Source organism: Notothenia rossii (genome assembly GCF_949606895.1).
Source record: "Notothenia rossii genome assembly, chromosome: 7".
NCBI lineage: Eukaryota > Metazoa > Chordata > Actinopteri > Perciformes > Nototheniidae > Notothenia > Notothenia rossii.
In genome coordinates this window covers 60,419,352-60,443,486 of record NC_136905.1, presented here as the reverse complement: position 1 = coordinate 60,443,486, position 24,135 = coordinate 60,419,352, and the positions used below count along the sequence as shown (strand labels likewise).

Sequence of the window (24,135 nt, the reverse complement as noted above, 5' to 3'; positions counted from 1 at the left end):
AGTGATATGATTAATATGGAAGTGGATAAGGGCCATAAGTAACAATGTTTTTGGAGATCTGAGATAAAGTCAGAATTCTGTCTTGAATCTCAGAATTCAGACTTTTAAAAAAGAAAAAAAAGAAAAACATTGTGAATATTTCCTCAGATTTCTGAGTGTAATCTCAGTATTCTTACTTCAGATCATTTTTAATCATAATTCTCATTTTGAAGTCAAATGTATATGCAAATATTGGGACATTTGAAAATTAAAACAAATGTTGTGCAACACATGATTTGAAGATTGCACTGAATAATCCATATTGCGGTTTTGATATAATTTCAATCATTTGTGCAGCCTTAATGACCACTATATTAACCTATGAGGTTTTAAAGATTTCAAACTGAACAAAGGAAAAAGAGACCTGGTGTTGGACCAAAAACCCAAAGCATGGATTGCTGTAGATGGTACAGCCAAATGAACACAATTGATTATTGATTGAGAAACATTATTGTCTTAAATGGTATCCTTGTCATATTGTACAAAGTTATTACGTGTAGAGAACAGCTATAGACAACAGTGCACACTGTAACTGGGTATGTCTTATTTTTCAAAAGATACAAAGGTCAGAATAAAAACTGAAATAATTGCATATAGACTATAGCATTCCTTTTTGATAAATATCTAATCAAGCTCCCTTCAGCATAAATGATGGTCACCTTATTTTATTTGCACAACTAAAACTATCAGTTTTATGTTTTGTCTGCAGGAAACACTGACACAGAGTTCTAGGTGACTATTAAACTACCAAAGGGGGACAAGCTAACTGCTAGCTAGCTAGTTGACCAACACCGTCAGCACAACACTGAGCAACACTCCCTGACCTTCTTCTGGACTGAGAACTGACGGCAGAGGCTGGTACTTGTAGTGGTCGACAGGAGAGTCCGGGGGGTCTAAAACAGCAACATGATGTGAGTTCTGATCTGGTGTACATACTGTGCTTAAAGGGAAAGTTGAAATTGTGTGGGGTTGTTCAATACAATACATTTTAATTCATACATTTTTGTCAATGGAGTCTTGTGTATTTGAAGAAAGGATAACAGTTTTTGTTCCCCTTTAGAAAGGACTGCAGGATATTGCTTACTTCTGACCCTTTTTCAAATAGAGCCCCCTAAAAGCACACGCTGTCTACCTGTCTGCAGGTTGTTGTGCTGGGAGCGGTTCATCGGGGAGTCCTGGACCGCCCCCCCGGTCCTGTTGCCCACAGCGTTGGACATCCAGTTGTAGAAGCTGACGGAGGAGGGCTCCGACAGCAGCGGGTGCTCCGTCATCATGTCCGTTCCTAAACTGTTTCCTGGGGACACACAGGAAGGAGATGGAGAGGTCATTAGAGAGGAACAGCTGACGGATCATTTTTATCTTGAATCATTGAGGCATATGTGGTAATCAAAAAAGAAATTGGGATAGAAACAAGACAATAACTTAATACAATCAGAGTTATTTTGGTCAAATAAAAAAAATACATATGTTGGAATGGACCTGACTGTGGTAATGTTAAAACAAAGACGTAACATACCGCAGTGCACACTCAACTCGAAATGCGGTGCAGCTTTTGTGGGCTTCACGTAACGCCCATATTTGCTCATAAATAGTCAAAGAAACGCCCATTCATTCATTTTGACTGACTGCATGAAGAAGATCGCAGGAAATGACGATAGAACAGCTAAAAAAGACGTCTCACACTGTGTCAGATTTTGGTTATTTTGGGAAGGTCGAGATAAATCATATTGTTTGCTGGATGCAGTTTGAACCAAAGTAGCAGCATGGAGGTCGGATCGTCACCAACATAAATAAATTAGTGGTCCGAAAAAGTCTAATGACAAAAAACATACACATAGGCTTCCTCAGGCAGTGTGTTTGTACCGGGGACAGGAGACACCCCCTTGATGAGAAACTGTAAGAAATGATTGGGGAATCCCTCCGGAGTGGAGTCATGACGACTGGATCTGAATTATGTTTTTGTATTTGGTGGTTTGTGTTCCAGGCTGTCGATCAGCAACTATATATCCATAATCCACCAGTTAAAGGAAATACAACTAATGTGTTGTGTTATATTAGCTGTACAATTTACCACATCTGGTGTTCTTAGTTTCCATACCTCCTGTGTTTTACGAGCGACTTATCAAGTTTTGGCAAACGGCATAAAACATGATTAAACATGATAGTATATAAAACCATGCTCGTATCTACAACATATAGAAATGCAAAACAGCGTCAGTTAAAAGTAATTCTTTCCTCCTGTTTACCGCATCATTTATGAGAAAACATTTCATAACAAGAGAACATAATCGAGGGGTGATCAATAACATATCAGTATTTATTTATTTCTCCAAGTTATGTTTTTGTGTGCACTGAGGAGTCTCAAACAGGCGTTTGTTTGATCATTTTAAGATTGGCTTTAATCAATGTTTGAAAATGAATTCTTCATATTTGATAAATGAGGTAACATTTTATTTATGGTATTATTTCCACATATTTCTCTCCATTCTTCCTTCTGCCAACGGTGTCGCAGTTTCTCGTCTCTCCCATTTGTGTGCTTAGTGCGTGCGCATGGGTCAGAGTTTGTTTAGAGGACCGCACTTTTCCCGTCAAGTTAGTTTTTTATAAATCGCAAACATTGCGTAGAAACTGGCGTACGCCATTTTTTGAGCGTACGCACCGTTTATAAATGAGGCCCCAGAGCTTAGCATGCTCTGATTGGTTAGATGGTCAGCTCTGTTGTGATTGGTCTACCGCTTAGAAATGTCCCGCCTCTTAGTTTATCAGGTACGATGCGTTTGAGTGCTAGCAAGTTGTCTTGTCCGAGCATTTGCATGCACAAAAACCTATATTCCACACTATAGGAAAAGGAAACCACCGAAAGAATAATAGGAACCTTTTAATCCACAATATAAAGCAATCATGGTGGGTTTATGTAGAATTAACTACCCTCCAGCGTTAAAAAGGCTAATCTTCTTCGATATATATTCATGATTTGTGATTCTGATTACCATAAACAGTGATGGTCTTTGACGGCAATCAAGAATCTGTTTTCTTCCATCGCTCTATTTCTGTTGCATTTTGTTGCAAAAGCTTGAATATTTCAGCCGGTGATATGATCGGTGTTTGCTTCATGATTAGAGCGTTAAACAAAGCAAACAAGTCATGGCAGGAGCACTGACTCCGCATATCGGTTCACTGTGAGGATGTGCTTAAGGAGAGGACATGCTGTGAATCTATTTTGGGTTTGTTTTCCCTCCCATCACTGAACGGTAGAGGTCAGCCTTGCAGCAGGAATGGCGGCGCAGCGCTGTGAGGTACCTGTGCGAGTGAGGGAGTTGCTCTTGGCGTTGGCGGTGGCGGCAGACGGCTCGTTCCTCTGTGGCATGCCCTCCAGCAGGTTGTGCAGGCTCCTGAAGCTGCCTGTCAGATTACTCAGGAGGCTCTCCTTGCGCGGGCTATCCTTCGCTGGCAGGCCTACGCGGCTCACGTGGGCGGGTGAGTCAGCTGCCGTGTCACCGCTGGTGTAGCTCAGAGACTGGTATGGATGGGAGCCCTGTGTGTGACATGGTACAGATTATTTTCGCCTCTGGGGTTTTGTATGAGAAAAGATGATCAAAAATACAGAAAAGCAGCCCCTGAGATTGTTTAGAGTTCTAAAGGACTGTGTCCACATAATGTACAACAGAAGAGCTTCAACTCCTTGGATTTTCATTATCTCTTTGTGCTACTTTGTATTTGTTTGACACCCACCCGAAGGTGCTTGTTCTCTCACTTTGTATGAATGAGATTCCTCGCTCAGGCAATGAGCCATATAGCAATATGCGTACGGAGATAAAACACTACACTCAGTGTCTGTCTGGTCAATCTGCTACAAAAAATGGCTCTTTGGTCTGTTATGATCAAAAACAAGCTCTTTTTTCCTCCAACTTCTAAAGTGACATCACCAGCGCATTTTGGAAAATATGTTCAACTCGAAGCACCCACATGCACTCTATTTTCATTGGAATGAGTTCAAAGGAAAGACGCTGGTGCTGTGTTTTTGTGTTGCACTGTTGGAGGAGCCTGTGTCCGAAGATTTCCATCGACATAACTAAACTGTAGCTATGTACGTATGACTAATAAAAGCCTTGAACCTTGAGCTATGTAGGCACAGGCCCTAAGTCAGTGCTTGTGCTTTTTAAGGGTGCAACTCATGATACCTTTTGTTATTCATGATTCTTCTGATTATTCCATTGATTCTTCCTATACAAATATTACATTTAACAAAGGAGGTACAGGGTTGGTCTCTGCCTAATTTGTGCAAAATTGCTTGAATAATTGTCTATCCAGTGTGTTCAAATGAAATGGCATGCAGACTATTCCTTGTCTGTAGCTTCTCAAAGCTGAACCTATTCTGTTTTGCAGACCACTTACATGCACACAAACCAATATCACACACTATAGGAAAGGAACAAAAGCATTATAAGGCCTCTTTAATAATTGTGGCATGTCAAGGTTTTATTTATTAGTTTTGGACTGCACCATTTCATGCCATCCAATATGAATGTACAACAGATAACTTTGGTATGAGGATACAAGGGAAGAGTGTGCTGAATCCTGTACAGATTGTAAAGCCAGATGAGGATCGTTTTTAATTCGGCTCCATAAATACATTTTGTCTGACTGACTGACCTTTATCCTGAGTGCAGACTCGTTGTGTGCGTGGGACTTAGACAGCTTCCTCATGATCTCCACCCCGCTGACGGGCCCCGTGTTGGCTTCTTTGGGCGGGGGCCGACTGCTTGCTCCCTCCAGCAACATGGTGTGTTCACTCACTGCGGCTTCACAATAAGCACATCAAATAAAACTCCTGGAAAAACCGTACAAACTTGCTACGACAGTAGTGAACATCCATGCTAGTCATTCATTCTAAATCTCCTTTCTGTTATTTAAATGTGTGCTAACACTGAGTGAGAAGCAGAGGTTAGAATAGCCATCTGTCAGCACAGATGGCTGGGGGGAAAAAGTGTGTTAGCACTCTGACAGCTGGAAGTCCCCACCTGCATCGAATTCAAATTCAGCTCCGTCGGCGCTGGTGTCGCTCTGCAGCGCGGCGCCGTTGTCCAGGCCCACCATGGCCTCCACCAGGCTCTGGTGAGGCTCCTTGGGCTTGGTGAGCTGGTTGGGCCTCATCAGACCGATGGCTTTAAAGCCCTGAGTGACCACTATAAACTTCATCCACTGTCTGGCCAACGCAACCAGACCCTTCTTTAGAGTCACAAGGGCGGGGACGCCATCATTCTGGAAGTAGAGGAGAAGAAGAGGAGAATTAGTGCTACCGGTAAGGGATTCATTCAAAAAGCAGAACCAAAAGCACTTAAGACCACTTCATATAATTGGCATTTTTCTTTAAAGTTCCAATGAGGCAATATAAATAAAAAGGTAGCCATTTAACCAGCAATGGTCAAGTTGGAGTGTTTCCTAAAATAAAGGGAATAATAAAGATTTAGACAAAGGTAATACAAATTGGCTTAAATAAGCAAAAACACACTTAACAAATGAAACAAATGGAAATATAGTAGATTTTGGAGTTTGAAAATATAATGTTGTTAAATGATCCAATGAAAATCCTAACCCTAAAAAACCTTTGACATTTCTTAATTTCAATATCTTAATTATTATCTGGCCCACTCACGTCTATGGTTTTTCATGCCCAGTTTAGATTTGGACACGCCCACTTCTGCATTACGAAAGCATTGACCCAGCTTAGAATAATATTTTTCGATGTTTACTTTAGTTTTTCAGGGCGAAGGTAATGGAGTCTGGATAGGGCAGATCTCAGGTGTTTAGGAACTTAATTCCAGATCTACGGCGCACAGACACTGAAAACTGCCTCTGCATGTTTGTTATTACCAACAAAACATCAATGTGTAGACGTGTCCCAGATTATCTGGGCGGCTTGCAACAGATCAGCACATTTCAAGTGTATTCTGGCCCAGATACCAAAGCCAAAACAGAGCTGTGAGAACTGGGGTGCTGTGTTCTAAAAGACTCAGAGGCCTGGCCTTACCATGGTCGCTTCCTCGATGACGGAGTAGTCGGCCTGCTGCAGGTAGCGATGGAGGATGTTGCACAGCATACAGGAGGGGTTCTCATGGAGGTAGCGCGCTCTTTTAGTCACGCGGTTGTACTTGCTTCGGATTGGGATGTGGATGCTCTTTTTCTGTTGGGGAGCGACAAAAATAACTTAATAAAACTTGCAGACATATAATCCAGATGTTGAACCCCTTGACATTGGCTGGTCAGTCTGGGTGTACAGATGCACTGCTGACCTCGAGAGCTTCGGTCATGATGCAGCCCATAACGGCACACACGCGCAGAGTGCCCTCCATGTCCAGTTTGCGCAGAGAGGACTTGAGCTGGTCGATGGGAACCAGCCAGGCTCCGATGGCAGGTGTGGCTGTGCTGAGCAGATTCAACTGCCTGTGAACACAACAGGGAGTCAGATGGTTGATGAATATTTCCTAAAAAGATACCTTGTTCTCCCGTTTCAGATCAACCACTGAATGTAATGTATCATCATGATGTCAATAACTTTAGTCATGAAATATGTTTCCAGGTAATGTCAATTGCAGACATGAGACATGTGTTGCAATGAAACCAGGCTAAGCCCCTCCCCAAAACGCCCACTGTCCAATCATTGTTAGTAAATAGGCGGAGGAAGCATTTTGAAGCTGAAAGTCGGACAGCAGATGTCCTAAAGTTTTTTTTTTTTTTAGAAGGGTCTGCCTGCAGGCCTGCACTCTCAGGACAGTTCCGGTGTAGGCTGCACTCTCAGGACACCTGCACTGTCAGTACAGGAAGTGACGATTCTGACAAACACGTTTTTTCCCCGCCCCCCGAAAGACTCGTTTGATGGAAGTTTTCAAATCACAATGGAGACTCATCACGGAGGTGATGAGTCCGCCCACCGTGCACTTTGGGTCGGCCTTGGTCAAGCCCTTTTGACCCCCCCAGCCTGGTTCTCGTAAAAGTTGACTTAGCCATTTTTCGCTCAAATGAAACCATGGAGGAATGTAACTGGAGTTGAATCTGCCCGCCTCACGAGTGCCTATTTTCGGACACTTTTTTTCACTTTTCCCCGGTTTTATTATTTTTTTGGCTATTTCATCTGGTGAACGCGACCCACTTTCGGAGGGCCTCCACGCCGTCCCGGCCTAGTGCCGGCGCTCTGGCGGTCGGTTCCTCTGAACTGCGGGTTCGACTCTGATGGCCGGGAGGGTGTGCTGCGTTGGGGTGGGGGACTTCCCCCAACCTGCGTGTCTCTTCCTTCCCGGGCCGGCCGATATGAAGCATGACCAAGACGCACCGTCTGACTGGGGTCCCACGGGTCCCGCAGCGGGGTGGAGGTTCCCAGCTGGAACCTTCCCACCTCCGCCGCGGTGCACCCGGCAAACACGGTTGTTTCTCGAACCCTCCACTGTTGTCTAGCGGGTGTAACTAAAATACAAGATGTCGTATTTATATATAGAAATAAATATATATCTATATAGGCTATATATATGTATAGATAATAAGTGTCAGTGCGATTTTATGTTGTATTAGCGTCCATTTCCTGTTCGGAAAGTGGCGCTGCGGCTGTACTGATAATAACTACAATACAAGGTGTCCGTATATATCTATATACATATGTATATAATAAGTGTCATGATACGATTTTATTTTGTATTTGCGTGCATTTGCTGTTTGGAAAGTGGCGATTTTATTTTGGAATTCTTAGCGTGCACTTCCTGTCCTGAGTGGAGGTGTCCTCAGAGTGCAGGTGTCCTGAGACTGCTGCCTGCAGGCAGGCTCCCATGGTTTTTTTACCTTTCCGAAGTCCAAATGCAAGAGGCGATGCGTCAACAAAAAACGTCTTTGCTCGCTCCAAAGGTAAGATGCTAATAATGTAAAATAGCTTAGCACATTATCCAACAAAGGCAGATTAAGTGTATGGATGAGGCCCACAATATGTGAGCAATATGCTGCTTAATGAAAAAGCTGGAATTTAGTTGACATTAGAAAATTACAACTATTTAGACACAATAGAGTGGTGCAGGAATGAGTCCTAAAACCCGGAAAAGAGTTACAATTTTACCACCATCTCAGTCAATAGTTTTTTAAAAGTGTTTCTAGGCACCTGTGGTTAAGATTTTCATGATTTTTTCTACAACATAAAATACATCATAAAATACCCCATTTGCTAATATTCGAAGTTGCTATCAATCAATGATCAATCAATCAATCAATGTTTATTTATATAGCCAAATATCACAAATGTTACATTTGTCTCAGTGGACTTCACAGTTTGTACAGAATATCAGTATGACAATACGACACCCTCTGTCCTTAGACCCTCACATCGTACAAGGAAAAACTTCCACAGAAAACCCACAGAAAACCCACAGAAAACCCACAGCTATGTGTCATAAAAAAGAGTGGCTGCTAACAAGTGTTTATATGAGACTGCTAAATGTCTTTTTACTTCTGGCGATTACATTTATGCTTCAAAATGTGCATTGCTCTTGCGATGTTTAATTACTCGTCCACCTGTCACGTGTTTTTCTTATCTACATATGTACTGTATGTCAACATGTATAGAAAGATGTCCATAAACATCTGGGAGTCTTACCTGGAGATGGCCTGGGAAGGTGACCGAACGTTTGTGGGAGCTGCAAAACTGAACCAGATCTCCCTGATGGTCAGCTTCATGCTGCTGGAGTCCGGAGGGGGGGGCATGAGGGGGAGGTCTTTCTTCAGGTCATCTGACTCCACTCCTTCGTCCTGCAGAGGACAAGAGAACAGGATTTAAAGGGTGGAGGTGGAGTGGGGGGGCTGCTGCTGGAGGAGCCACAACATATCACTGTCAGCCTGATTATAGCTTGGATTTGCCATCATGGCTTATTTTCAAGATCACAGTGAATATTTTCCAGTTTGATGACTTTAGCCTCCTGCTTCTCCTCGGATCAGACTTTATTGGAAGAAAAAAAATGTTAAGTCAAATTGGAATCAAAGACTGCCAACAGGCAGTGAGTTGCAAATAAAATACGAAGAAACAAAGAAAAAACAGATCAAAACAGATGAGAAGATCAAATCAGACGGGCCGCATGTTGTGGAGTTTAGATTCTGTTTTGAATGGGTCGCCCCCACCTGAATTCTCTAAGACATATGAGAGCTTTTAAGCTTTTTTTAACACAGTTTGCAAACAGCTCGGATAGCACAGACCCCCAATGGTGCTTCCCTGGTGGTCCCATTTCACAAGTCGTTAGTCCAACTTCAAAACGTTAAGATTAGAATTTAGATCACTTTTTAATGCCGGAGAGGAAATTCAGTTCAACGCACATAGGCCCGAAAATACACACATGCACATATAGGACCTTACACTCTGTATTTTTGTCCAACGAGAGAACCTTAGCCAAAAGACTGAGCTACAGCCGCCTCAAATGAGCTTTACGTCTTTAACAACATAGACACTACAAAGAAGGAATGCTGTAGCTAATAGGGTTGATACAAATAATCAAAATTCAACAAATGTACCAGTTACTACCAACAGGAAAACATCAGTGCTGTAACTGCAGCTATTTTGATGGACTCCCAAGGTAAATGGGTTCTTCCTTGGCCCGTGCTTCACCTTTTCACTAGAAAAATCAGGCCAGTAGTTTTTTTTTTATCATGCTGACAGTCAGACAAACAAACAAACCGAGCCAAGAACATAACCTTCCTATTGAGGTAATGAAGAAGAGATTGGCTTAAATAGGATTCAAAGTGAAAGTTTAAAGTCGCTGTCAGCAGAGCTTAAAAGCTTTAATGTGTCAGCCTTATCAAAATGAGGGAACAGACGGTGACAGTCGAACACCACAGTAACATTTCAGGAATTAACTGGTTTTGACCTTCCCAAGCACTTTTTGTGCGGGTCTGCCTAGTTTACACATGGACAGTTGATTGTGCTAAAGCCGGTTAGCATGGTGGGCGGAACAACTGCTCTCCCCACTGAAATCTGGAGAAGGACACAGAGGATTCAGGGGTAAACCTAAAAGAGGAATGGTGAGATTTAGGTCCAGATTTATGGAGAAAAGGACATATTTGCCATGTCTCCCCCCTCTCATCATGGGCAACTTAAGACTGGCTGATGGAATGGAGCAAACGGCGTAAGCTAGGAGTCAGATGGAATATCTAGAGTGTAATTTAATGTGTTTTACCGAAACATGGCTGCTCCAGAAAGTATCTGACGGGTCGACAAGCATTGCACCAAGAGCCTCAGCATGTCTTCACCATGAGCCTGAGTCTTCATCATGTCTTCATCATGAGTCTTCTGAGGGTCCCTGTGCCTTGGAACACCTCTTGCTTCATTCCTGCCTAAGACGCTGTGTCCCTTTGGCTTTTATTTTATTCTTATATGGTGCAACTGTCACAAAACGTAATCCCCCCCCCAGGGATTAAGAAAGTATTTGGATTCAGATTAACAGTAGAAGACTCAGCATTTCTCACCTGGTCATCTGAGTCAGAGTTTTCATTGGCATCGGAGGTGGGGCTGACGGCATCATTAGGGAGGTTGTCGTCGGAGACGTCGGTGCTGTACCCGCTGCCCGTCTGAGAGCCGGTGGACCCGTTGGACTTGGACATACCCGTTTTCCCCACAGTGTCTGAGCGGCCCATCACTCCGAAGGAGTTGTAAAGGATGGCTCCTGACTGACGGCCCCCTGCAACACAAAGCGTAAAACACTCACAAGTCTGGACTCTTCCTGCCTTTTGATACAACATATTTGTTATTGTTTTCATATCTCTACGTCTCTATTGATGCTTCTCTTACCTTTGACCGTGAGGTTCTCTATGCCGCATTCGAACATGATCCATCCCCATTTCTCAAGAGACGTGGCGGAACGTCCGAGATCGCCTGCTGTGTTCTGGGCGTCCGTTTCATCCACCATTGAGAACTCTTCCAATTCCTCCAGGCCAAAGAGCACTTTGGACTTCTCAAAAGGGATCGCTGTGATGGCGCATGTGCCAATGTCTACAGAAACAGAAAATAACCACATTATTAGGAGGTATCTAGTTAAATATTATCACCGAATAGTGGGAAGAACAAAGAACTTGAAACAATTAAAAATCTATTTATGAGAAAACAAAATGCCCGAAAAGGGTTTTAAATACCTTTGCTTGGTACAAAAGGTCAAGTGAAGTATTTGTACAATTAATCAAAACTTTATTGAAATAGCAATATGGAGTAGTCCAATTTCCAAATCGAAGTACGATAAATATTTGGTAAAGGGAAAATACGTGAAAATATCCAAATTAAGTATTATGGATCTACCGACTGAGGTTTAGGGTTAAGAATCTTCTAAGTAATGTTTAAAAAATAGTCCTATATGTAGAATCATTTCGCAATGGCAAAATCAGTCAAAATGATCGAGTCAGCCATTTTTTCCCACCCCAAGTCAAGTGATGGCACTTTTTCACACACCCTAAGGGCAGCCATTACAGCTTGTTAACATTTAGGTACCTCTTGTTAAATGCCAGTGTACCACTTTAGGCACCACAAGGGATCAAACATGGCTGCCATCCTCCAGAACCAACCTGTGGAGTCGAGGCCTCTCAGTTGGCTGTGTATACGATGGATGTTGAGCCTGGCGGCGATTTCTTTTCCTTTCTCGATGCCGGCGTTGGAGCGTAGCGAGCCCGAAGACTGCGGCTGCATCTTTGTGGCAGAGGCGTACTTCTCCAAATTGACGGACGGTCGGCCATGTTCTAAGGTGTTGGGTGTCTCCTCCACAATCCCCCTGAAAGGAGTAGGAAGAAAATGTGCGTTAGCTTAGATGCCATCACATATGTCTGATTTTGTGAAGACAAGAAATGTACTGTTTTGTAGCCCAACCCGGAAAATAAAATCTGTGGCAAACACACATTATACTTGCATATTTTGTTCTGCAGGATATTCTTCACATATTAACATCACTTTTATTATAGTATAGTAAAGTATAGGCATCTAAGCAAAAATGCCATCTCCAGATTCCAGAAGTAAAAAGTCAACGTTAGGCTATACCAGACTACAAGACGCTGGCATGACTCCACGTCAACACATGTAAGCCAACAGTGAACTTGTGTTCTTATCAATTTGTTCAGCGGGATAATCTCCACATGTTAACTATAATAAAATAAATGTAAAGCATAAATGCAAAAGCCAAAAGTAAAAAGCTAATATTTTACTACACAACTACATCACAGTCAGTATCTAGCATTGCTAAGCTAAAGGGGGCTAATGTTTGTTGTGACCAAGAAGCTTCAGACATTCTTGGATGGGGTATTAACTTTTGTATTTTATGTTGTAAAAAAAAAAAATCATTCAAAAAAACAGAGAGACGAGAGAGCCATGAAGTGCTAAACTACTGACCTATTTCCAGTTCTAGGACTCATTACTGCACCATTCTTTATTACAAACATGTCGAGCTGGCAAACCTACCCTGAGCACATATACTGTAAACAGCTGAGTCATTGTAAACGCACACCCACACAAGATGACAGAAGGAGCAGTGGAGGCATTACCTGTTCATTCTGAACTGGGTGGCGATCCTGTCGAAGCACAGCGCCACCAGAGACACGTGTGTGACGCACTTACTGGAGCTCGACGGTGACCCCTCCTCTACAGAAGCCTGCAGCAGGCAGAGGTTCACCTGCGGGAGAACAGAAACAAACAAAGGCAACTCAACCAAACTCAACTAGACAACACTGTGTGGTCAAATGTTATTATTCCCTATTTTAAAAACTGACACAGTGGATATAGATAGTGATAGTGCTGCCCACATGGAACTCTTTAAAAAGACACATTATTGTTCCACGGAGACGAATAAAGCAATGAAAACATGATTAACCTGTGTGTGAGCATAATACTCCCATATTCAAGATTGTTTGGGTATTTCTGAGAATGAAGATATACAGAGGGCAGTGGGAAAATCAATATTGCAAGAGAAAAAATGAGAATGATTATGTATCCACTATAATTTCCATTCAGTGTAGGGGTTGGCCATATCGCTCGAATAGGATCACAATATTGTTAGATAGTATGACACATTAAAAAAAAAAAAAAACAGAACTATCTGGTTTAACCCTAGGATGTCTGATCATTAGCATCAGGATCATTGTAAAAACGATAGTACAAACACATTTTGAAGACAGATCGGTCGTTGGAAAAGTATTGTTTATTACTAGGATTGACCAATTATATGCGCAGTCGAAATTTAGTTTTCCTTATTTGATATCCATTTTCTTTTATTTATTTACTCTCAATTGTATTATTATTGATTGAATTGACCGATTGGATAAATGTTAAGTTTCCTATAATCCAACTTCATGACGTTGTTGCTTTTATTTAAAATTTCAGTTCTTCTGCCCTATTACCGTAATATTAAGTGTATAGAGGCACCACAAAATATTGTAATGGGCTAGTATAGGACTTGTTTGGGCACGTGGAGGAATCAACTGCTTAACTCACTGAAGCCAATGCAGTTAGCACTAACAATAGTTTGCCTAATTGAATTGATTATTTATATTTTCTGTCCAATATTTTGTTATTAAAAGGATATTAAGAGGGTGAAATATAATAACATACCCTTAAGACAAGAAATTCCCGTTTCTGGATTCTGTCTTTTCTAAGTTTGTATCTCTATGGCTGAATACACCTAATGTGATCATCTTTGGATCAAAGCATTAGCTAAATGAAATGAGGTTTACTGTAATGCAGACATTTATTACACCCCACGTATAAAACGCTGCAATATGTTGAGAATTCCTGATGCATCACTCACCATTAATTCAGTGAGAAAAATGGTATATGCTTAATTACACAGAGTTATTATTCAACACAAATGCTGACTGCACTGTATATGTAACGTTTGAATGTGAAATGCAGTGCTAGTGATTTGGCGCTGGCTCTCCTGGTTAGAGAGAGATTGAGGAACTCTTCTGGCCTCTCATTATTCCGGGTCAGGGGTCTCACCTTGGGGATGGACACGTTGGCTTGGAGGCCCTTGATTTTCACATTATCCGGTTTGACGGACAGGTCTGTCTGGCCGTGGGTGATGTTGAGGGAGCCGGGGGTCGTGCCCTCCGTCTTGGACAGCTTGGGCTCCTGCTTGCCTGTTTGGCTCTGTGCGGATCCAAAAACAGTTTAATCATCGGGCAACAATTGGGAAGCTGTTATCTCTCAAATTGGAAAAACATTTTCAATATCCATGCTTCCATTATCTGTAAACGTTTTAATATAGAAAGATTTTATTATGCTTGATTAATAATTTACAATTTTCTGGGAATAACATCTTTCCCTTAATGATTTGAATAAACTCATTTTGAAAGTAAATTGCTCCTAAAACACATTAATTTAACTGCATTTCCTCCTACATGATGATTAATTATTAACAAGGGCCTCTACATTGATATGATTACTCTGGAAACCTCAACACATTACAAATATATATATTTCAAAATTAATCTCGTTAATAAGTTTGACCCAAACTCTCTCCCGTATCCCAGGACGATGGTTCCCATGGCAGTGAAAAGTCAAGGAAAGCAGAGGAACTGGCACGTGCTAAATGTATTGCAGTGACTCGACATCATTAAGAATCATCAGTACCTCGGAGTAACCACACACCTAATCGTGACAAATGGTAACTGCACTCATATGCCAAATTCTTTGGTGTGAACGGAGAACACAGTTTATAGAACTGGCAGAGGAGTGGGAGATAGCGGACAGGGTCACCACTGTAGGAATGGATAGATGATTGCAATTTGATAGCGGCAGCAAGAATCTACCATACAAGCATACGTCATGTGTAGTGCACAATAGCTTTTTGTTATAGCTGCTGTCGATACTTTAGCCAAGTGTCGGAAAATTGTCGGACTACATGCCGATAATTCGGAATGCTTGTTATAATAATGCACGCAATATGATAGCGGCAGATATAAAACCATACAAGCATATCCCCTGCGTAGAGCACATTAAGCACAGGGGAATCAAAGCGGCTCTCTGCTTGTTGCCGTTCAGCAAAGTGTCAGAAAAGTAATCCAGAAAGTATGTTATAATAAAGCTTGCAATATGATAGCAGCAGAGATAATATGCCCTGTGTAGCGCACATTATACAGAGGGTGATCACAACGGCTCTCTGTGACAGTGGCTTTGTTGATGCTTTAGCTAACATTTCCAAATAATGCTCACATTGTGACAGCGGCAGAAAGTTAACCACCAATAATAGAGCATTAGCCCTGTGTAGCACCCATTATAAAGAGGGTCATCACAGTCGCTCTCTGTGACATGTCGATGCTTTACAGATGTAGCACAGAATTTCAGACTGCAGCTTACAGCTTCCTGCCTAAGACCTGCCTAAGACCAGTATTGAGGAATGTTAAGCCCTCCCACTATCTTCCAAGAGGGCGTTGCCAGATTTTCAATTTCAGGTTTTAACCAGGAGATGGCGCTTCATTCACAAATACAGAAAGACAAGTTTCATGGACTTTCAGTTGTGTTTTGAAGAGCATTTGAACACATCAATATTTTAGATCAACTAAAGTATATCCAATCTTGTAATTCAATAATATATAGTCTTTATATATTAAATAATCATAATTGTAACGTAAATGTTTACGTTACACTTCTTTATTTGTTATGCTCATACTTTTACCTTTACAATCGTTTGCTTTAATATGCAGTATATTTTTTGTATATTTTTGTGTTTGCTTCCTCCTGCTCCCTTTCGGACACATACTGTATGATTTATTATTATTATTAATATGAAGATATTATTAAGATAAGATAAGATGTTACTTTATTGATTGAACATTTTAGTTTAGAATGTGCTGTCCCACGGTAATTCAGAAGGCTCACATTCCGACCATTATTTAAAACAATAGGTGCTTTCACACCGTCTACAGTTTGATTTGTATAGAGGGAGCTCTGTGGCTGAATGGCCAGCGATTAGGTGTGGCGCATTTATCATTAGGTGATCAGAGCTAACTGCCTGCCGTCAGATTTCATTTAAAAAACAGATCTGATTTTAAGACTATTTCAGCGCTCATAAAGAATGATAAGAATAAGAATAATGCGTATTGAACTGGTTTCATTAATTAGTGAGTTTATTTAACACTAGGACCGCCAATCGGGTCAATTTGTGTGTTGCGTGTTGTGTGTGTGCAATGTAACTTTTTTTCAATAAAATATTAAAGTCTCCCAGTCCGTGACTTTTCCTGAAAGTGTGTTATGTAGCACCCTATGTTGTTAAAGAGCAACTTCCAGGTTAAAGACACCTATGAATAAATGTGTCGGAAAACAATGAATAAACTAGATTTTCAAAAAAATATACAGAAATATACACTACATTGACATCTGGCGTCGTTTTTGTAAGAAATGTTCACTTCCGCATAAAAAGGCCTCGGCACGGGACCTCCCGCGTGTGACGTAACACGGGGGACACAAGGGGGAGAGCGGCCGGTGTAACGTATTAATAAACATGGATCCCAATGCTAGTTTTGACACAGAAGACACAGAAGAAGTTGAACATGAATATTCGAATGCATATGACGGACCACAACCTTATAATTATGAGCCTGCTAGGCGTCCAAGAGACCAGGAGCAGCCAAGGATTAGAAGAAATAACGGCCATCGGAGAGAAATTGAGCTGTGGTGTGAGGAGAACCAGGTGAGAACTGGGCAGCTATCTTGGTGAGTGACCGGCGTTAGCTACAGAATGTTAGCTAACATCACATCACAACATTGTGAAGTTAGCTATCATATATCAGGCTATAACTAAAGTAGCATTGATAATATAGTAACGTTACTGGCAGGACTGTTGATACTGATCCATAACAGAAACTAATGCACAAGTATCAGCCGTATCTCGCGTTACCTAATGCAACTCCACAATACGGTGCTGTGTACCGGAGGAGAGACGCGAGATACGGCTGATACTTGACGATCTGGCGGAGAAAGGTTGTGGAGCCTCCGTTGATATGTCGTTGTAAATGGCTTGATGGAAAGCAGGTGTGTAGTCGGGGAGGGTGCACAGCTGATTGCAGCAGGTGAGTGGAGGTTGAGCCGGGAGCCAGGAGTGACAGCCACCACGCACACACAAACAACACAGTACCGGAGGGGAGAGAGAGAGAGCAGCGAAGGGGGGGGGGGGAGAGAGAAGTAATACGGTTTCCTGATAAAGCTGTGTAGAGTATGTGCTGCAGGGAGTTGGATGCACAACGCACCCAGGAACGAACGCTAGCTCCGGTCCTTTTTACTGTGGACTCGATGTCCTGACAGGCTGGTATTTGTGCAACCTGCACAAACACAATACTGCACCTTCATTACAAATGGTTAAATACAATGTAAAACTACAGAAAAATACCAGCTCCTTAAAACACAACCGCTCTACTCAACGCAACTCTACTATACCCGCGGTCAGAGAACGGAGATGTGTACCCTGTGTGATGTAATATGACACGTTTGACGTATGACCTTAAAAAAAAGCCGTTTTTAAGAGCAGAGCTCAAAATTGCTCCTTTCCCTCTGAATTCCTGCCCTTATGTCTCGTAAAACATATCAAATCCTGCATTCACTTTTTTAAATTGTAATTTTCAAAAAATAAAAACCTGCAAGATGCTCTTTAAAAATTGCATTCTAATAGCGGGATTTGACGGGTGTAGGTAGGCCTATACAAAAACCTCTGGCGGTTCTAGTGTTAAGGTAATTAGGTACAGTAGAAGCCCTTTTTTATCAGTAACTAATTTAGCAGTTGAACATAAAAGTCAACTAACTGAGGGTCACTTGCAATGACAGTGTTGTGTCTAACTGTAAGGTTGTCACTCAGAGCAACCTACAGTTAATTTAGCTGCTGGAGAAGAAAGATCAGGGGGGGAGGGGGGGAGAGAGCTGTGGTTGATGGGCCATTAGTTGTAAAAACATTTTCTAAATCCATAAAAGCATTTCAATTAATATTGGGAGTCATGTCGTTACTTTGTTGAGAATGTGGCCATGTAATAAGCGGGATAATTTGCAGCGACTTGTTCCTTATGGGGAAAATAACACCCGTCATGCAGATCAGGATCCCTCCGCTACGCTTTGGGATCCTGATCTGCCGACGAGGCTCCATTAAAATATAAATATTTTTTGTGAATTACTGAGTTTAGGCACGTTAATAACGTTTTAATGAAGTTGAATATAGTATATTCATATGTGTCAGTGATTTCATGTCAATTCGGCGAACATAAACATAAATGATCGTGGTGAAGATGATGATTAAATTAGGATTAAAAATCGAGAGCCGGGCTGCATTTCCTCCTGTTCGTTTTTTTCGACTAAACAACATTATTTTTGTTAAATAACAACATGGTGCTGTTTTGTAAATGATTACATGTCTCTTATTTAGCACAGAATATGATATCCGTGACATATGGATCTTAACAAAGTTCCGCTGTACATCCAGCGTACTGTATCTGACTTTATTTCACATGAGCTCCAGTGTGGAACCCCACTTCACCCCCTGGTGGATCAATGATCCATTGCAGCTGGCTTCATTATAAATACATTTATCTATCACGGGGGCGGTCTCAAGTCAAGCTGGAGGTTTTCCCTTGAGCGAGGGCAGATCACGTACCAATCACGGCCCTCGCGTTTCAAACTGTCTGAAATGAATCGCTACACCTGTAAGTGCTGGAAAATGGTTTGACTTGATGCCAATAATACAGAAAACTTATTATAATATTGCTCAAAATATATTAGAGGCAGCAAGAATACTACCATATGAGCATATGTCCTGCGTAGCGTGCATTATACAGTATATACATTGTTGTATATACATTATACAACGGCTTTGTATGTGCTTTAGCGTAGTGTGGAAAGATTGTCCGACTTCATGCTAATAATTCGGAACATATGTTATGATACAATTGCAATATGATAGCAGCAGAGAGATGGTACTACCATAACAGCATATATCCTGCACATTATACAGAGGGTGATCACAGCTGCTCTCTGTTAAAGTTGCTTTGTCGATGCTGAAGTGCCAGAAAAATTGACTTCATTCCAATCATTTAGAAATCCTCTTATAATAAAGTAAAAGGCCTTATGATATCTCTCACATATTCGTCATGCATTTCTCTAGTTAACATCACAAGTGTATTTGTCTTACCTCCTCTCTAAATACTTTTATTTTAAACTTGTGATTTTTGTATAATATATATATATCTTTGCATTGTTGTACTTACGGACTCAGTGACCGTGGACTTGCTGATCTGGTAAGCTTCATTGAGGACCTTCCCATGCAGGTCATCCAGAATGGCTGCAGGGTGACGGATACTGGCAAAGTGCACCATGGACTCGATGTACCTAAAAACACACCCAAACACACACAGATGCAATACAACTGTTGGAGCTGTTCCTTCTTTTGAATTATTCAACAGTCAAACATTTTCTTTCTTGGGTATTTATAAAGACAGATGGAGTGATTTGGCACCAAAAAAGGCATTTGGAGGACAAAATATTGTTTTTTGAAGATTTGATTGTCAAACCCTAAGGAGAGTAAATTAGATAGAACACATTTCTTGCCTTGACAGTGATTGTAGCAGCAGTTAGTGTCTAGTTTTAGGTTTATGAACAAATCACCGCGCCAAAGAAATACACTCTCAAAGGGTTATAGATATAAAATCCATAGATTTTAAAACACTCCCTCCATCTTTTACCAGAACTGATTCAGACATTAACATTTAATCAAATTGACTGTGTCTTGGCTTCTTTTCCACCGTCTGGCTACAGTTTACCCGTCTGAACACTGCGCTAGCCAAGAGCTAAGTGTGCATCGTAAACCCAGCAATGTTAGCCTTTGGCAAAATAAATATTAAAATTGGTAGAGAACCAAGAGCGAGAGCAGACTCTGAAGCACTGTCAGCAGAGTTTTACATCCAAGATGAAGTGTTTGTAGGGATTCAATTTGCTTAAGATGGCAAAAGACAACTTATAATTATGAATTTAATTTTTATTGCACAAAATAATGGCTGGAATATTATGACACCATCTGTGTTAAGACCTATGAAATGCTGTCGGCCTTTGGGTCTAGATCTCCATTTCACAATGAAAGCCCTAGAAGGATACAAAGCGTCACCACCTACCAGAGAGCAATTTGCTAAAAACCTTAGAGGGACAATCATAACAAAAAAATGCTTTCTGCTAAGTTGAATCTTACTTTCAGTTTTTAAAAAAAAGAAGAAATATTGGCACAATTCCACTCCCCCTCTATCCCAGCTTAACACTGTTAGTTCTGTGAGCCCTGTTGCTGTTGTTAACACTGTGAGCAGGCAATCCAGGCCCAGGCTCTGAATGTATAGCACCAGGGTGATCCATTTGAAAATGTAATGAGTTCCTTGGCCTGTGCTACACCCTATCCACCAAGTTTAATGAAAACCGGGCCAGTGGAAAAACAGAGAACTGTTCTGAAACTAGAAGTAGTAATTCAAAGAAAATACTACACGAAGCGTAGTTCCTACCTGTCCAGGGATTCGGCAACGAGGGGCGTGAGCACCACGTTGACGGCCCCCTTCACCTCCACGATGGCGGTGGTCCTGGTCTGAGCGAGGGGCTGCTCCAGAGTCCAGTCGTCCGTCGTGGTGTCCTCGTCCGTGTTCTCCATGGCCCTCTTATCCAGCGGGGTGTATGGAGTACTGAGGAGGAACAAAGAGACAATCTTTGATCACACAGCCCCTCGTCCTATTGTAAAGCATCCTAGGGTTTCCTTAAAGGCGCTACACAGACTAGTTTGCTACAGTGTAAAGTGGTGGATGCTGATGAGAATACTAAGATACTATATATAAAACATACTTTGTTAAGTGGATGTTTTTTTTAAAGTAGTTTCAATTTCAGCAACTTATAAAAAAAACATTTCCCGTTTTGGTTACTGTTTTTGCATTTTTCCTTCAACGGTATCTACATTGTTGTTTATACATAGAAAGAAAATATGAAAGGAAGAAAAGGAAAAAAGGGATGGGGGTTCTAGGAGTCATATTCAAAAGTGAAGCGCCAACATACAGTATGGTTTCCTATTTGTGCACCACATTTCTACAACATTTATTTGAGTTTGTTTGTGCCCATTTGAGCATGATTTTGTTTTAAATTGTTAATATAAGGACACAATTTGTAGTAGCATACCTGTTGTGTTCCCCCATCAGCTGCAGTCCTCTGTCCAATAGAGAGCTGGCTGAGAGGCCCTGCTTGATCACCTGTCATGTAAAACAAAGTGTTAAGTTAAACGGATGTCCTGAAACTACATGTATATACCATTTCTACTAATGGTTATTTGTTACTTTGGAGTTTTTCTGAATTGACTGTTCTAAATTCTGACCTTAAAGCTGGGAACAGAGAGCTGGTCGAAGGAGGCGCCGCTCTCCTCGCTGGTGGGCGTGTCCAAATCTAAAGGGCGGTGCAGAGAAGACTTGGAAGTCCTCTTATTGGTTGGCTGCTTCACAGACCAATTTGAGACCTGCCACAAACAAAAGTGTTAACATTTGACCAAAAACTGAAAACATAATAAGAAATTATGAATTTGAATCCCTTGATTATGTTTCTATTTATGATTTGAAGTCTTCATATCAATTGTTTTAAGGCTAAAAACTGTACACAGTTCATATTTGACTGGAATTACTACCATTTGTCCGGGACATTAAAACCATCACAAATGGTATTGCTTGTCTACACAGGAATATGGATGATTTGTCTAGATCGTTGAAAGACCCTAGTTTTTATAAGTAGTTTATTTGACCACATTGAAAGAGTTTACCTGGTAGTGGGCTAGATAATTCTGGTAGCATGCCATGACGTGGGGTTGCCGGGTTACGGGGCCGGGTTCAGCCGTCTTCTCCGCCTCCACGGAGCTCTCCTCATCCATGGCCAGCGCGGAGACGAAGGAGGCCTGGGACGTGTGGCTGGGCAGGGGGTGGGGTGGCAGCGGGGGCAGGAAGGGGGGCATGGGCAGGGGCCGTGGCTCAGTGATCAGCTCCCCGTTGAGGACGTAGGTGAGGGGGCCCTCAACACTGTGGTAGATGGAGCTCCGGCTGGGGGGGTATAAATATTAACACATAGGCATCAAATGCATACATTTGCTTCAAGCTAGATACAACCAATATGGTTTATAAGCATCGTCACTTATACATGAAATATTGTTTATGTCATTACAAACCTTTGACATTTAATGGGTTTTCCGTTTCATACCTTTGCTATTAGCCTCATGCTATATATTGAATACACCCCAGGTATTGCGTTTGTTTGGATGTATTCAATCACAAAACTCAAGTGCATGTTCCACTTATTTATTTAAGCTAGCAGCATTTCCTTTCTCCATATACCAGGCAATAAAAAGAGGGTGTAAGAAATGACTTCAAAATAAAAGCGACCTTCCAGTGAAAAGTGCAATCTCACATTCAAACAATACAAAAAATAGCACAATATCAAGACACTCGAGTTTGGAATTTCGAAATAAAAGCCCTTTATGATGTCATATACTGTACGAGCTGTGTTCCCTGTTAATTCAGAGTAGCTCATTTAAATGGTATGCTATGAATGCTAATGCTGTGCAGCTTTAAGCACCTTTTTAGTAGGATGCCAGTCAGAATGTGTTATACTTTTTCCCTTATATTACATTTTACATTACATGTTACTTGTTAGACTCTTTTGTCCAAAGCGACTTACATACTCAATACTGTTGACAATCCCCACAGGAGCAATTTGGGGTGAAGTGTCTTAGGGACACAACGACACGCTGACTGCAGTGGGGTTTGAACCTGTGCCCCCCTGATACGAACACCAACGCACTAGAACACTGCGCCACAGCCTCCCTGAGAGCTTTAGATGGTTGAATTACGCCTTACGACATAATAGGGTCATGCCAGTTGAACCCTTTCATGAGTCTGAATTGATTATTAGAGTTAGTACGAAGGCTGTATCAATCAAAAATGTGTTGAAATCAATGTGAGAACATTTTGGGGTAATAAAAAAATGACAAGGTATTTGCAGAGCGAGACCCAAATCCAATTTGCAAAAACACAGCGGCGGTAAGTGGCTGCCCATGGATCAAACATCTCATTTGCCACAAGCCTTCTACATCACACCCACCCCTGAACGATCCAGTCACAGTGATAAATGAAAGCTTGTTGAGCTTCGGGGCAATCGCTGAACACAATGAAATGCTAAACATGTTGGATATTAAACATAAACAATGCGATAACACAAATGCATTCCTGAATACTGTGCCGTAACGACATTCCACATGGCAAAGATATGCATGTGAGTCATCAACAATTATTTAACGCCGTTCTTTTACAGCCTGTTTCTCTTTCTAATTTGAGATGGTTTTAAAGAACATGCTGTTAAAAATACGGTCATATTTTATAATGCTAAATTACCTTTCAAAAATTCACAGCTATGTCCCTTTGAACTAAAGGAAGTTGCAAAGAATTTAAACATCAAGTTGAGGTCATACAATATCTAATTAAATTGTATAAAGTAAATAATGACAGAATGGCTCCTATTTATTTATTTGTTTACATTTTATGCTACATATTCTAGTAGTTGGAGCTAAGAGCTAATAGTGTGTGAGAGAGAAACTCCCTCTGGAGGGAACTTTGGGATTTTAGCATTTGCAGACCATTTACATGCACAATAACATATAAGACACTACACTGTAACTTTGATCCATGTATTTTTTATTTTAATGTTTATTTTATTATCTTTGCTTTTTAATGTTTTTAAATGCCATTTTCTGAATGTCTTTCATTGTTGTAAAGCACCTTGAATTGCCTTGTGTTGAAAGGTGCTATATGAATAAACTTGCCTTGCCTTGCAATAAAGGGTTAGACCATAGTATTTCTTCTGTCACTCAAGTAAAGGGTCTTCTTCAACCAAGAGAAGCACTTCAAGATTTCGAACGCAGTCAGAATTTGCTAGACAGGTCATTAATTCATCTCCTTACAGAAGAGGAATGAGAGACTCTTTGATGTCTCTGTGAGCTGTCTCGACTTGAGCATCACCTTTATCCTGTGCTTAGCTTTGTACTACATCTGACCATCCAGCCAGACTCCTCT

The 24,135-nt window shown here is 41.3% G+C and overlaps 1 protein-coding gene across 1 annotated transcript in view; it reads right to left on the bottom strand.

Moving 5' to 3' along the window:
- The window catches only part of kiaa1109 (KIAA1109), a 149,251-nt gene that overhangs the window by 79,425 nt on the left and 45,691 nt on the right, over positions 1-24,135 (bottom strand). The window contains exons 29-45 of the mRNA XM_079692224.1: positions 21,837-22,110; positions 21,402-21,539; positions 21,209-21,279; positions 20,551-20,724; positions 19,276-19,396; positions 14,030-14,179; positions 12,580-12,707; positions 11,614-11,816; positions 10,850-11,050; positions 10,528-10,739; positions 8,672-8,823; positions 6,333-6,483; positions 6,071-6,223; positions 5,061-5,301; positions 4,693-4,841; positions 3,340-3,574; positions 1,172-1,333 (exon numbers count right to left, since the gene is read on the bottom strand). Of these exons, the coding sequence (XP_079548350.1) occupies positions 1,172-1,333; positions 3,340-3,574; positions 4,693-4,841; positions 5,061-5,301; positions 6,071-6,223; positions 6,333-6,483; positions 8,672-8,823; positions 10,528-10,739; positions 10,850-11,050; positions 11,614-11,816; positions 12,580-12,707; positions 14,030-14,179; positions 19,276-19,396; positions 20,551-20,724; positions 21,209-21,279; positions 21,402-21,539; positions 21,837-22,110 (2,915 nt within the window). The remainder of the gene's footprint in view (positions 1-1,171; positions 1,334-3,339; positions 3,575-4,692; positions 4,842-5,060; positions 5,302-6,070; positions 6,224-6,332; positions 6,484-8,671; positions 8,824-10,527; positions 10,740-10,849; positions 11,051-11,613; positions 11,817-12,579; positions 12,708-14,029; positions 14,180-19,275; positions 19,397-20,550; positions 20,725-21,208; positions 21,280-21,401; positions 21,540-21,836; positions 22,111-24,135) is intronic.